Below are 14,585 nucleotides of genomic sequence, written 5' to 3' on the forward strand. Positions count from 1 at the left end.
TACAAAAAAAAATTAAGGAAATGGTAATAGGAACATACATATCAATAATTACCTTGAATGTAAATGGATTAATGCCCCAACCAAAAGACACAGACTGGCTGAATGGATACAAAAACAAGACCCATATATATGCTGTCTCCAAGAGACCCACTTCAGACCTAGGGACACATACAGACTGAAAGTGAGGGGATGGGAAAAGATATTCCATGCAAATGGAAATAAAAAGAAAGCTGGAATAACAATACTCACATCAGATAAAATAGACTTTAAAATAAAAAATGTTACAAGAGACAAGAAAGGACACTACATAAAGATCAAGCGATCAATCCATGAAGAAGAGATAACAATTATCAATATACATGCACCCAATATAGGAGCACTTCAATATGTAAGGCAAATGCTAACACTATGAAAGAAGAAATCAACAGTAACACAATCATAGTGGGGGACTTTAACACCCCACTTACACCAATGGACAGATCATCCAGACAGAAAATTAGTAAGGAAACACAAGCTTTAAATGACACAATAAATCACCTTGATTTAATAGATAACTATAGGACATTACATCCAAAAACAGCAGATTACACATTCTTTTCAAGTGCACACAGAACATTCTCCAGGATAGATCACATTTGGGGTCATAAATCAAGTCTTGGTAAATTTAAGAAAATTGCAATTGTATCAAGCATCTTTTCCAATCACAACACTATGAGATTAGAAATCAATTATAAGAAAAAAACTGTAAAAAACACAAACACATGGAGGCTAAACAACACACTACTAAATAACCAACAGATCACTGAAGAAATCAAAGAGGAAATCAAAAAATACCTAGAGAGAAATGACAATGAAAACACAACCATCCAAAACCTATGGGATGCAGCAAAAGCAGTTCTAAGAGGGAAGTTTATAGCAATACAATCCTGCCTCAAGAAAGGAGAAACATCCCAAATTAACAATCTAACCTTACACCTAAAGAAACTAGAGAAAGAAGAGCAAACAAAACCCAAAGTTAGTAGGCGGAGAGAAATCATAAAGATCAGAGCAGAAATAAATGAAATAGAAAAAAGAAAAAGTAGCAGAAATCAATAAAACTAAAAGCTGGTTCTTTGAAAAGATAAATAAAATTGATAAACCTCTAGCAAGACTCATCAAGAAAAAGAGGGAGAGGACTCAAATCAGTAAAATTAGAACTGAAACAGGAGAAGTTACAATGGACACTGCAGAAATAAAAAGCACCATAAGAGACTACTACAAGCAACTCTCTGCCAATAAAATGGACAACCTGGATGAAATGGACAGATTCTTAGAAAGGTATAACCTTCCAACACTGAATCAGGAAGACATAGAAAATATGAGCAGACGAATCACAAGCAATGAAATTGAAACTGTGGTTTAAAATCTTCCAACAGACAAAAGTCCAGGGCCAGATGGTATCAGAGGTGAATTTTATCAAACATTTAGAGAAGAGCTAACACCCATCCTTCTCAAGCTCTTCCAAAAAATTGCAGAGGAAGGAACACTCCCAAACTCATTTCATGAAGCCACCATCACCCTGGTACCAAAACCAGACAAAGATACAAAAAAAAAAAGAGAGAAAATTACAGACCAATATCACTGATGAATTAAGATGCAAAAATCCCCAACAAAATACTAGCCAACAGAATCCAACAACACATTCAAAGGATCACACACCATGATCAAGTGGGGTTTATCCCTGGAATGCAAGGATTCTTCAATATATGCAAATCAATCAATGTGATACACCATATGAAAAAATTGAAGGATAAAAACCACATGATCATCTCAATAGATGCAGAAAAAGCTTTTGACAAAATTCAACACCCATTTATGGTGAAAACTCTCCAGAAGGTGGCATAGAGGCAACCTACCTCAACATAATAAAGGTCATAAACAACAAGCCCACAGCAAACATCATTCTCAATGGTGAAAAACTGAAAGCATTCCCTCTAAGATCAGGAACAAGACAAGGATGTCCACTCTCGCCACTACTATTCAACATAGTTTTGGAAGTCCTTGCCACAGTAATCAGAGAAGAAAAAGAAATAAAAGGAATCCAAATTGGAAAAGAAGAAGTCAAGCTGTCACTGTTTGCAGATGACATGATACTATACATAGAAAATCCTAAAGATGCCTCCGGAAAACTACTAGAGCTAATCAATGAATTTGGTAAAGTTGCAGTATACAAAATTAACACACAGAAATCTCTTGCATTTCTATACACTAACAATGAAAGTTCAGAAACAGAAATTAAGGAAACAATCCCATTCATCATTGCAACAAAAAGAATAAAATACCTAGGAATAAACCTAACTACGGAGGTAAAAGACTGTACTCAGAAAACTATAAGACACTAATGAAAGACATCAAAGATGACACAAACAGATGGAGAGACATACCATGTTCTTGGATTGGAAGAATCAGCATTGTGAAAATGACTATACTACCCAAAGCAATTTACAGATTCAATGCAATCCCTATCCAATTACCAATGGCATTTTTCACAGAATTAGAGCAAGAAATTTTGCAATTTTATGGAAACACAAAAGACCCCGAATAGCTGAAGCAATACTGAGAAGGAAAGAGGGAGTTGGCGGAATCAAGCTCCCTGACTTCACACTATACTACAAGGCTACAGTGATCAAGACAGTATGGTACTGGCACAAAAACAGAAATACAGATCAATGCAACAGGATAGAAAGCCCAGAGATAAACTATGGTCAACTAATCTATGACAAAGGAGGCAAGGATGTACAATGGAGAAAAGGCAGCCTCTTCAATAAGTGGTGTTGGGAAAACTGGACAGCTACATGCAAAAGAAGGAAATTAGAACACCTCCTAACACCATACACAAATATAAACTCAAAATGTATTAAAGACCTAATGTAAGGCCAGACACTATAAAACTCCTAGAGGAAAACATAGGCAGAACACTCTTCAACATAAATCACAGCAAGATCTTTTTTGATCCACCCCCTAGAGTAATGGAAATAAAAGCAAAAATAAATAAGTGGGACCTAATGAAACTTCAAAGCTTCTGCACAGCAAAGGAAACTATAAGCAAGATGAAAAGACAACCCTCAGAATGGGAGAAAATATTTGCAAACGAATCAACAGACAAAGGATTAATCTCCAAAATATATAAACAGTTCAGCTAGCTCAATATCAAAAGAACAAACAACCCAATCAAAAAATGGGCAGAAGACCTAAATAGGCACCTCTCCAAAGAAGACATACGGATGGCCAAGAGGCACACACAAAGCTGCTCAACATCACTTAATTATTAGAGAAATGCAAATCAAAACGTCAATGAGGTATCACCTCACGCTGGTTAGAATGGGCATCATCAGAAAATCTACAGAGAGTAAATGCTGGAGAGGGTGTGGAGAAAAGGGAACGCTTTTGCACTGTTGGTGGGAATGTAAACTGATACAGGAACTATAGAGAACACTATGGAGGTTCCATGCGAAACTAAATATAGAACTACCATATGACCCAGCAATCCCACTGCTGGGCATATACCCAGAGAACACCATAATTCAAAAAGATGCATGCATGCCAATGTTCATTGCAGCACTATTGACAATAGCCAGGACATGGAAGCAACCTAAATGTCCATCAACAGATGAATGGATAAAAAAGATGTGGTACATATATGCAATGGAATATTACTCAGATGTAAAAAGGAATGAAACTGGGACATTTGTAGAGACATGGATGGACATACAGACTGTCATACAGAGTGAAGTGAGTCAGAAAGAGAAAAACAAATACTATGTATTAACACATATATGTGGAATACAGAAAAACGATACAAGTCAACCGTTTTGCAAGGCAGAAATAGAGACACAGATGTAGAGAACAAACATATGGACACCAAGTGGGGAAAGGGGAATGAATTGGGAGACTGGTATACCAAATTGTACACTCTAAATACATGCATTTTATTGTATGTTAACTGTATCTCAATAAAAGTTCTTTTTTTTTTTTTTTTGGGGGGCACACGGGCTTAGTTGCTCCGCAGCATGTGGGATCTTCCTGGAGCTGGGATCGAACCCGTGACCTCTGCATTGGCAGGCAGATTCTTAACCACTGCGCCACCTAGGAAGCCCTCAATAAAAGTTCTTAAAAGAAATAGAATCAAAAGGGACCTGTGACTGGAATGACACTTTTTGGGGGGCAGGGGGAGGGTAGGGTTGAGTCAAATTGGGGGAACTTAAAACTACTTTTTGTCCCTATTTTAAAAATGACTTTCAGGGACTGCCTTGGTGGTCCAGTGATTAAGAACCCATGCTCCCAATGCAGGGGGCTCAGGTTCAATCCCTGGTCACGGAACGAGATCCCAAATGCCACAAGGAAGAGCCCTCATGTCGAAACTAAAAAGATCTTGCATGCAGCAGTGAAGATCTTGCACGTGGCAAAGAAGATCCCAAGTGCCACAACTAAGACCCGGCGCAGCCAAATAAATAAGGAAGTACTTTTTAAAAGACTCAACAATAATAAACATAAAATAAAAAAGACTTCCAGGATGCTTAAATAATCTCTCTGTGTGTCATTTTGTCTTTGTCTCTGTCTGTGCCCATCTCTCTCTCCTCTATTTTGTGTCTCTATCTCCCTGTCTCCCTCTGGGTCCCAATCTGTCTGGGACAGAATTCTGGGGGAGAAACTAGAAAGACAGGTAGGAGAGGCGAGTCTTGGGCACCAGAGGATCCCTCTGTCAGCAACATCTGCGTGTGACTGCCCAGGGAGACTTGGATGGTAGGAGCAGGGGTGTAGTCAGGCTGAGTCACTGGGACTCCTCCCTCCTCCCTTTCTGAGGCCCCTTCTCTGTCTTCTTGAGCACAGGAGCCCACCTACCCAGGATCCCAGCCCCTACCTTCCCCTGACACCCAGGAAGCTGGGTGCTCACTTTCAACAAGCCCCTGTGGGACCCAGGGATCCTGTCTTCCTGCCATCCCTATGCTTCCCCCAAACCTTCTCCCTTTCTCTTAGTTCACCACCTGTGAAATGCCCAGAAGCACGTTCACAACCCTTTCCACCCTGATGAAGCAGGCATTTTCTCTCCTGCATTCCTTTTACTCTACCTTCCCTTTCCCTCTCTCTCTTCTCAATTTTACAGATGAGTAAAACTGAGACTCGGAACATGGAGAAAAATATGCCTCTGTATAGGTAGGCAGGACAGGGACCAAAAATCAGATACATTTCTCTTTCCTGTCTCCCTCTCTTAAGGGCCTCCTCTCCTCCACCTTACATCTCCAGAGCTTTTCCACCTTTGTTCTTCAGGCTGTAAAAGTGCACAACCACAGAAAAGTAAATGGAAGGAAGTAGGTACCCTGTGACTACCACCATATGCAGTTTGGTACACGTCCTTTCAGGTTTTATTTTGTGAATATTCTCATTTTACATAGTGAGGATCACACGCACATATATTTCTGTATCTTCTTTTTTTCATTTAACATCACACAGCACAAACATCCTTGTGTAACACTATCAATTCTGCACAATTATTATCCTTAACAGCTTCACAATATCCTTGGCTCAAGCCAGCCTATTGTTTACTTAAACACTTCGCTCATTATGGACATGGTCAGTGTTTCCACTGTTCTGCTATGATAAGTAATGTTGTGATAAATTCAAACCTTGCTCCACAGTTTTGCTTTTTATTTTTAATTTTTTTAGTAACATCTTTCAGGAACTAGACTTACTGGGTCCAAGGTGGAGAACAAGGTCATGAGTCACACTGCAAATCAACTTCCATAAAAATTGTATGGATTTACAGTTTCATTGGCCAAGAGCGATGGTCTCACTACCCCTTTACTAGCATGGAGGTTTTTGTGTTTCTTGTTTTGGTTTTAGGTCCTTGAGACTTCATTGGCTTACACACATGGCATATTGTTGAGGTTTTGGTATGTCTTTGAGGAAAGGTAAAGTCAAGTATGACTGTAGGTCATTGATGTCCTTACTTCTGTGAATTTCCTGTTCGGGGCATAGGGATGGAGAGACGAGAGTATGGAGAGATTAGGGATGCTTTCTCATGGTGTCATTTATCCAATCCACGTACTTGCAGACTTGGGTATAGACACCTGGCTCGTTGATAAGGCCGCAAGGGGATCTTCCCCAGGACACCAGGCCTTGCAAAGTACCTCTGCACATCAGCGGTCCCCCTGAGTCACCCTGGAGAGGATAAAGCGAATTAGCTTCAACTTCAGAGTGAATCCCCACCCCCACTTCAGTCTTGACTTGCCAGACCCTGGACTTCCACCCGAGCCAGTGGGAATAAACTCCTTGTCTCTGGGAACCAACAGAAGAGCAGGAATTGGCGCCATTATGGAGACGACAAATCACGAACTCTATAGACATTGGCTTGAGCTCCGGCCAGAGGGACCAATCACAGGGAAGGGGCGGGGCTTCCGGGGATCAGAGCCCCATTTCTTCCCCATCTGTAAGGATGCAGCGCCAAGCCCTTGGGAGAAAGACACTCCCTCCAGGGAACGGATACATTCGCATGAAAGGGGGACAGGTTGGTCCTGGAAACCAGGGGCCAAACCCATGACATAATTCACAAGGCGCAGTGCAAATGAAAATACCGGCTCCCTAGGTCAAAAAGGAATAAGACTTTCAACACAGCAACACGAGTGCGTTAAACCAAGCGTGGGACTCGCCCGAGTGTGGAAGCCTGTGTCACTGTACAACTTGCACATTCATATAGCCGGGCCTCATTAGGGGTAAAGAAGGATGCCCCATTCTCCAGGACACACATTCCTGTCCCGTCACCCCATCCCTAACATATACCGTCCGACCAGCCCTGACAGCTCAGGGTGCAGGTGAGAGGAAAGGGAGTGGGACTACGGGGAGAGAGACAGGAAAGGGCAAGAGTCACAGAGAAGCAGAAGAGAGGTAGAGCAGAGGATGGAGAGAAGAAAGGTGGAGGAGGAGAAGGACAGAGAAACAGCAATGTAGGGGCTGGAGAAAGGGGCAGAGATGTAGGAAAATAAAAAGAGTGACAGAAGCAGACAGCCAATGGGGCCGGGGGTCGGGGGTGAGGGGTGGCAACACAGACGGAGAGAATGGAATGAAGTTGGGTGTAAAGAGAGGTGTGGGAAGATAGTATTCAGAGACAGGGAGGGGGTTACGAGGAGGAGGGGAGAGAGAGTTCTTTGCCCAGGACCAGCACCCAAGGGAGGTGAGTGAGACACTAACATTGGGCACGCAGTCTCAGTAATTGCAAAATAGTATTTTAATGCAATACCTTAAAATTGAATGGAACATGAAAAAGTCCATGATGAACATGGTATCCCAATGTTAGTTACACGGTCAGTACCGGGCTTATTGAAGCCAGAAGTGTGGGAAATTCAGTAAGAATGACGACTTTTTATTGACAATTATGACATTTTGTTCATCATGGACTTTTGCATGGGTTTTTAAAAATATTGCATTAATTGTGATTTACCTTGATTATCAAGTTTTTGGGCACCCCCTCCCCTTAAAACTTTGTGTTTGAAGCCAGGGGTTCCCTTGCCCTCCCCTAGTCCTGGCCCCATGTTCCCCAGCCCCAGCCCCTCCCATTCATCTTTCTGCCGCATCCTCAGGGCCACACCAGCCCGCACTGAGCTCCCACTATTGACCTGAGCAGAGAATGGGGCAGAGGGAGCTAGGAAGGCTGGGCCTGGGGTGGGGTTACGGTGATGAGGGAAGTCTGAGTGCCAAGGTCATGTGCAATGATTCTGGATAAAGGGGGAAGGTGGGAGTCTGTGCAGAGATGACACAGCCAAGAACCCAGGGCAGGGGAGGAAGGAGGTCTCACTTTGCACACGTTGGAGCTGGAGTCGGTGTTCCCAGCACACAGAGTGGAATTTCCCAGCGCGTCCCCGTAAACCTTCCTGCAGTCTTCAGAGGAGATGAGGGTGACATCTGCACACATGAGCTTCTCTGGAAAGGTCACTGCAAGATGAGGGTGGGAGGGCTTGTCAGTCAGAGGCCTGGGACTGTGGACCGAGGGTCCTCATGGGGAGAGGGTGGAGGTCCAGGATCCTAGACCCTGAGGGAGAAGGGGGCTGGGGGCTCAACCTTAGGATCATGAAAAGGGGCCTGACTCCTGGTCCCCCGGGTCTGAGGGAGGAGGGGTTCAGGGTCTAGGGCTCCTGGGTCACTGAGGCAGCCTCACCTGCAGGGCTGGTGGTGGTGCCCCAGCCAGAAACGGTACATTCGGTCCCAGGGGGTTCACAGCGGGAAGGCAGGTTGACTTTCTGCACACTGTCTGACAGCCTGGCCCGGCTATTTAGCTTCACCAGCATGAGGTCATTATCATAGGTCTGTTTGGAGTAGCCGGGGTGGCGGAATGACTTTGTGGCCCTGATCTTCCAGCCTCTTCCCAGCTGTTCACTGCCCATGTGCACGTTGTACGCACTGGGAGAAGGGAACAACATTCAGAGTTGTTCTGTGAGTAAGAGAGTGGGACAGGCACCCAGAGAGAGAAGAACAGAGATCGCTGATGGTGCCCGGTGGGGTTGGGGACAGAGACCCAGAGAGAGGGACAGAGATGCAGAGAGTGGGGGCTGGGGGGCACGGGGAACAAGACACTCAGAGAGAGAAGAACAGAGACCCAGCGAGAGGGGGACAGGGACCCAGAGGGAGACCTGGAAGTGCTCAGAGGGCCCCCTGCCCACCTACCTCAGCCTGCAGTGGGCAGCGGTGAGCACCCACTGCTCGTTGACCAGCACGCCTCCACACTGGAGCTGATTACCCTCGAGCAGGGCCACCTGCCAGGGCTGGAAGCCCGTGGGACATTTGGATCCATTAAGAATGAAATGATTATTCGTGTTCTTGTCACTCTGGGCTGGATAGGGAAATGGGGAAAAACATGGGTAGCAACCCTCAGAAGAAGGCTAAGTCAGCAGCTGACGATTTGGAGGCAAAGATGGAGACAGACAGACAGACACAGAGAAATGCAGAGGCAAAATGGAGAACAGTGTAGAGAAAGCAGGAGATGGAGATGGAGAGAGACAGAGGCAGACCGCTCAGAAACCCAGGGGGAGCATCTGGTCAGGGGCAATCAGAGAAAATAATGGGAGAGACCTTGAGTGCAGGAGACAGGGACTGGGGGGCACAGAGACTACAGGAGTCAGAAGGAAGCAGCAAGAAAGAAGGCAGAAGGGTCTTGTCTTCCGAGGGAGGAAGCTGCTGGAGCAGGGGGAGCTCCTGACTCAGGGATCCCTTGCAGACAGGGGCCCCTGAGAGGGTCCGTGGGGACGATGGGGGGTGCAGAGGACAGGGCAGCCCTCCCTGACTGGTCCTCACCTTCCTGTGCAGCAGATCCCAGGGCTGCGGACAGCAGTAGGATCAGCGGGGGTGGGAGAAGGAAGCCTGCCATGGGGGCCTCTCTGAGTCTTTCAGGGGCTGCCAGGCAGAGGAAGGGTCTCTTCTGCTGGGGCGGAGAAGGACAAAGAGTTCAGGAAGCAGGAGTGCTGGCCCCCAGCTCCCTCCTCCCTCAGACCCAGCAGTCCAGGAACCCAAACTCTCTTCGCCTGGGGACCCAGGAATCTGGGCTCCCATCCCTCCCCATCCATAAGTCTGCATCCCTAGTTCCTTTTTCCCTAAGAGACCAAAATTTCCAGACCTCCAGCCCCTCATCTGTCAGAACCAGGCTTCCCACTGCCCCCTCCCCTCAGGAACAGGACTCCGCTCTCCAGCCAGCCTCATCTCCCCACCCTAAATGAGGCCACTTCTCACCTCCGGAGGCTCTGATCTGACCAGGGTTTCAGACTCGGTTGGGAGCCAAGTGTCTCCAGACCTGCGCAGGGCGGCCGTCTTATACCAGGTGCACCCCCGTCCCCGCCCTCAGCGCCCTGGGGTGCAGGTGGAGACGGCTCTGGGACACCCCCTTCCTGCGTTTCTGGTATCTCCACCCCCTGAGGCAGCTCAAGCTCTTGTCCGCACGCTCCTCTCTCCACGCTCCCGCCCCCCCGCACATCCTGGCCCCACCCTCCCTGGTGGCTGCTGCCGAGGGCGGGGCCGGGGGCTCTGGCTCGGAGGGGCAGGAGCAGGATTCAAGGAGCCGCGGAGCTCAGGACACGGGCTCTGGCTGGTCCTCCTCTGGGGCCATTGTCTCGCCCTCACGCCCTCTCAGGGATGACCTCGACCCTATAGCTTAATTCTGAGCAGCTTGTGAGAATGTGTTCAGCCTGGAACCCAGTCATGCCTTTGAACCTGAACCCATTCCCAACCCTATATCGGGTAGGAATGAAAAAGAAAACGCTTTCCCTAACTCCACCCCGATAAATGCTTACTGTTAGCAATATAGTCTGTGTTCTCATATTACACATCGATTTCACTACATATTATGTGTTTATAACAAGAACGTCTCTGCTAAACATTATCTAATATAACTATCTTCTTTACTGTATAAGCTACCTTGAACAATTCTTCCTCGTAGTATACTTAAATGCTCTCCTTCCTCCTTAAGGGCTGCATAATATTCCATACTATAGTTGTACCATGATTTATGTAATCTGGTTCAAATTGGAGTATGTCTGCATAGTTCTAATTATGATAATGTGGGGTTGGACTTCCTGGTGCAGTCATCTTTGCTAATTGTGTTCATTCAAAAAAAATTTCCTGAGCATCTCTTCTGTGACAGGAATTATTCTGGCTCCTGGGAACACTGTGGTCAACAAAGCAAACAAAAATTCCTTCATACAGGCTCTTGTTCTAGTGAGTGGACACTGTGAATACAAAAATAAGTATATAAAACACATAGTCTGTTAAATGTTGCTCATTATTACAGAGAAAAATAAAAGCAGAGAAGAGGGTATTTCAATCAATGCCATCATTTAGCCATTTCACAATCATTTAACAAACAGTTTGTATCACTCCTATGTGCCTGCAACTTACTGTTATGCATCAAAGGGTCAAAAAGCTTCTTTGCTCCACCATCAGACCATATGAGAAAGTAATGACCTGTATATATTATAGAGTCACCTTGCGACTAAGAATGAACAGCAAGTAGAACTCTCTTCTCAGTATATTTTCAGGGTAAACCAAGCAGGCACCCGTGATTATTTGTCACATCCAACCTTTTAGCGCGTATCAACTTGCTCTGTTCCAGTTTGTGCTTTTTCAAAGCCAAAGCTCTGCATTAAAAATACAAGACTGAGGGGCTTCCCTGGTGGTGCAGTGCTTAAGAATCCGCCTGCCAATGCAGGGGACACAGGTTCCATCCCTTGTCCAGGAAGATCCCACATTCTGCGGAGTGACTAAGCCCAGGCACCACAACTACTGAGCCTGCACTCCAGAGGTCGAGAGCCAAAACTATTGAGCCCACATGCCGCAACTACTGAAGCCCGAGCTCCTAGAGCTCAGGCTCCAAAACAAAAGAAGCCAGTGCAATGAGAATCCCACCCACCACAACAAAGAGTAGCCCCTGCTCGGTGCAACTAAAGAGCCCAACTGCAGCAACGAAGACCACACGTAGCAAATTAAAAAGATGGCGGTCTCCCTTCTCATCCACCCCTAACATTGATAAAGGATACATCCAATTGCATAACACATAGGCTTCACTTTGAATTACCAAAGGCTCAACACCAGTCTTAAAGCAAGCCCGAGTCTTAACATGAAACCTCAACTCCTACCCAACCCTAACCCTCAATTCTGCTGTATCCTTGACCAATTCTAAACTTTTACCTCAACTTGGAATCTAGGTCCTGACCAAGTTCCTGCCTCCAAATATCAATCAGGCTGGGAATCACACCTCCCTAACATTGAACCTGATCTTGACAAAAACCCTGGATTTCCAACCATAACTCAAACTCAACCTTGACCCAAACACTGATTGTCACCATAGCCCCGGTCCCAAACCTGACCCCACCCACAACGCAGACTGTAGTCTCCATCCCTGTCACATCCCGGGAAGCCCACGCGGACATCCTCCCCATGAGCCCATCCCCAGTCACACCAGTCCTAACACTCTGACTCCAGTCCCGACCCCACTCTCGTCTCCAACCCAATTTCTACGTGAAATCCCATCCCAGTTCCATGCCAAACTCTTTCCCTCACTGTCTTCATTTTTCCAATCCACCCACCACCTTGACCCTGGTTTCACACACGCGTGAAAATAAAGTTCACCCATTATCACCATACTAGTGTTCGTCCCACAAGAACTGAATTCAAGTGAAGTCCCCAAAACTTTTGAGACACATTCTCATCAAATCCCAAATCAGACCCCAGAATTTGGACCCTGAACCCACTAATTCCACATGGGGACCCTGGCCATGAGGGATGTCAACCCTCCTGACTTGGGCTCCAAAATCTAGCAGGGGCAGATGCCAGGCCACCTGACCTCACAGCTCTGTGAGTCAGCAATCTGTATCTTTCCCTCCTGGCGTCCCCAAGAGAGGAATTTTGGCAGGAATGTCCAATCTGTTATCTATTGTCCACATCGTCATCCCTTGATTCCCTCTTCGGCCCCTGTCTCCCTAGCATACTGATTTTTGGTTTTGGTTTTGGTTTTGTCCTCACTGGGTCTTCCTTGCTGAGCTCAGGCTTCCTTTGTAGTTGTAGCAAGCAGGGGTACCGTCTGTTGCAGTGCTTAGACCTCTGAGTGCTGTGGCCTCTCCTGTTGTAGAGCCCAGGCTCTAGGTGCTCAGGCTTCAGTAAATGTGGCACGTGGGCCCAATCGTTGTGGCTCTCTGGCTCTAGAGTACAGGTTCAATATTTGTGGAGCATGGGCTTACTTGCTTTGTGGCATATGGGATCTTCCCAAAGCAGGGATTGAACCCATATCTCCTGCATTGAAGGGAGGATTCTTCACCACTGAGCCACCGGGGAAGTCATCAGAATACCGTTAAAAAGAGGGAAGTAGCTACGCTGCTCTGCAGCGCTGCTTTCCACTCCTGAATCACCAGAACTTCTGCCGTGTGTGGCATATCTGTGATTCGGTGTTTTTGATTATTTCATCAGGCTTTATTGCTAAATACTGGTCTTTAAGAGGAGAGGAGATGTGTCTGGTGTTCATTGGTGTTTTCCTTAGCACCTAGCCCAAACCAGGGAGCATAGGAGGTAGTTTAAAAAATGCCTGTTTGCAGCCCACTGTCATCCACGGATCAGCCACCTTTGACCCAGTCCTTCCTTGATCCCTGAGCCATTCAGCCACAGGGTGTGATGGAAGAACTTGGCCTCACAGGTCAGAGCAACTCAGGTTTGACCAACCCTGGTTGCCTCCTCGTGATCTCAGGTAAGTGACTTCATTTTTCTGAGCCCCACGTTGCCCCTCTCTAAAGTGCAGGAGAGCAGAGTCTGTGTCTCAAGGCAAATGGGAGAATTAAATAAAGTTATGAGAGGAACATGGATGGGCACGTTCCAGGCACTGGATTCATATTAGCTGCCTTCCCCGTCATCCTGGGGATGAAGCAGCTTCCCATTTTTCTGCATCTACTGTGTGATGTGTCGGGTGCTTTGGGAACCTCAGCTCTATTGCGCTCATGGGTCCAAGCAAGGACGGTCTTCCCCATTTGATAGGCAAGAAAAGGGAGGCTTAAAAGAAGTAAGAACCCTTGTGCGAAATCAACAGCCAAGGAGGCAGAAAGGTCAGAATTCAAATGCTGAGGATTGCCCACAGTTTCACCATTGCACAAACCCACAGTCTGGGAAGGGAGTTTCCCTGGGACACCATCACATATGCCAGAATCTCTTTGGCTCAGAATGAACTCGGAACCCCATAGGCTTATTATTATTATCTTTTTTTTATTGGAATAAAATTGCTTTACACTCCCCGTATGCTCTCCGCATAGGCTTATTATAAATGATTCATGCCCCCACGTTGGGGACAGCCCCAAGTCCCAGCCCTCCCAGGCCCTTTAGGTTTCGTCCTGTTCCTAAGTCCCACCCAGAGACCCAGCTTCCTACTCCCTCTGCCCTCACATTTATTTCCTGATCGTTGGCCTGATGACGCATCTTTCGGCTCCTGATCACGCATCTTTCGGCTCCTGATCACACCTGAGAGCTGGCACCTGGCTGTCCTGCATGTGTGCCTTGCCCTAAGGGGCCCTGGACATTGCGATTCTGGAACCTCCTAATTCAGCTCCTTGGGGTCTGAAGGCACATAATTTCTGAATTCTGGGTTTCTATTCCCCTCTTTTTCCAAGAACAGCCCCCATTTCTTTTAGGAAGCTGTCCCCCTCATTTCATAGAGTTCTGGTGAAACGATCAATCATAGTTCTCCAATGGTGGGGAAAATCATTGGGATGGACCCATGACCCGGTCAGGCCAACAAGATCATTGTTTCCATAACATCCTTGGCAGCGCAGTGGTTAAGAATGAGCTTGCCAAAGCAGAGAACATGGGTTCAATCACTCGCCAGGAAGATCCCACATGCCACAAAGGAACTAAGTCCAAGCGCCAATAATACTGAAGCCCATGCAGCTAGAGCCCATGCTCTGCAACAAGAGAAGCCACTGCACAGAGAAATCCATGCAGCACAACAAAGAGTAGCCCTTGCTTGCCACAACTAGAGAAAGCCTGCAGGCAGCAATGAAGACCCAAGGCAGCCAATAAATAAATGTCTCCCA

The 14,585-nt window shown here is 46.4% G+C and overlaps 1 protein-coding gene across 1 annotated transcript; it reads right to left on the bottom strand.

Moving 5' to 3' along the window:
• Positions 1-4,165: 4,165 nt before the first annotated feature.
• LOC130838669 (kallikrein-7-like) lies at positions 4,166-9,422 on the bottom strand. The gene is made up of 5 exons (XM_057712107.1): positions 9,322-9,422; positions 8,695-8,860; positions 8,189-8,430; positions 7,829-7,965; positions 4,166-6,198 (listed from the first exon to the last, which is right to left on the bottom strand). Exons 1-5 carry the CDS (start codon positions 9,392-9,394, stop codon positions 6,043-6,045), a joined length of 774 nt encoding a protein of 257 aa, XP_057568090.1. The 5' UTR covers positions 9,395-9,422; the 3' UTR covers positions 4,166-6,042.
• Positions 9,423-14,585: the final 5,163 nt, after the last annotated feature.

This window comes from Hippopotamus amphibius, chromosome 16, assembly GCF_030028045.1.
Source record: "Hippopotamus amphibius kiboko isolate mHipAmp2 chromosome 16, mHipAmp2.hap2, whole genome shotgun sequence".
Lineage (NCBI taxonomy): Eukaryota > Metazoa > Chordata > Mammalia > Artiodactyla > Hippopotamidae > Hippopotamus > Hippopotamus amphibius.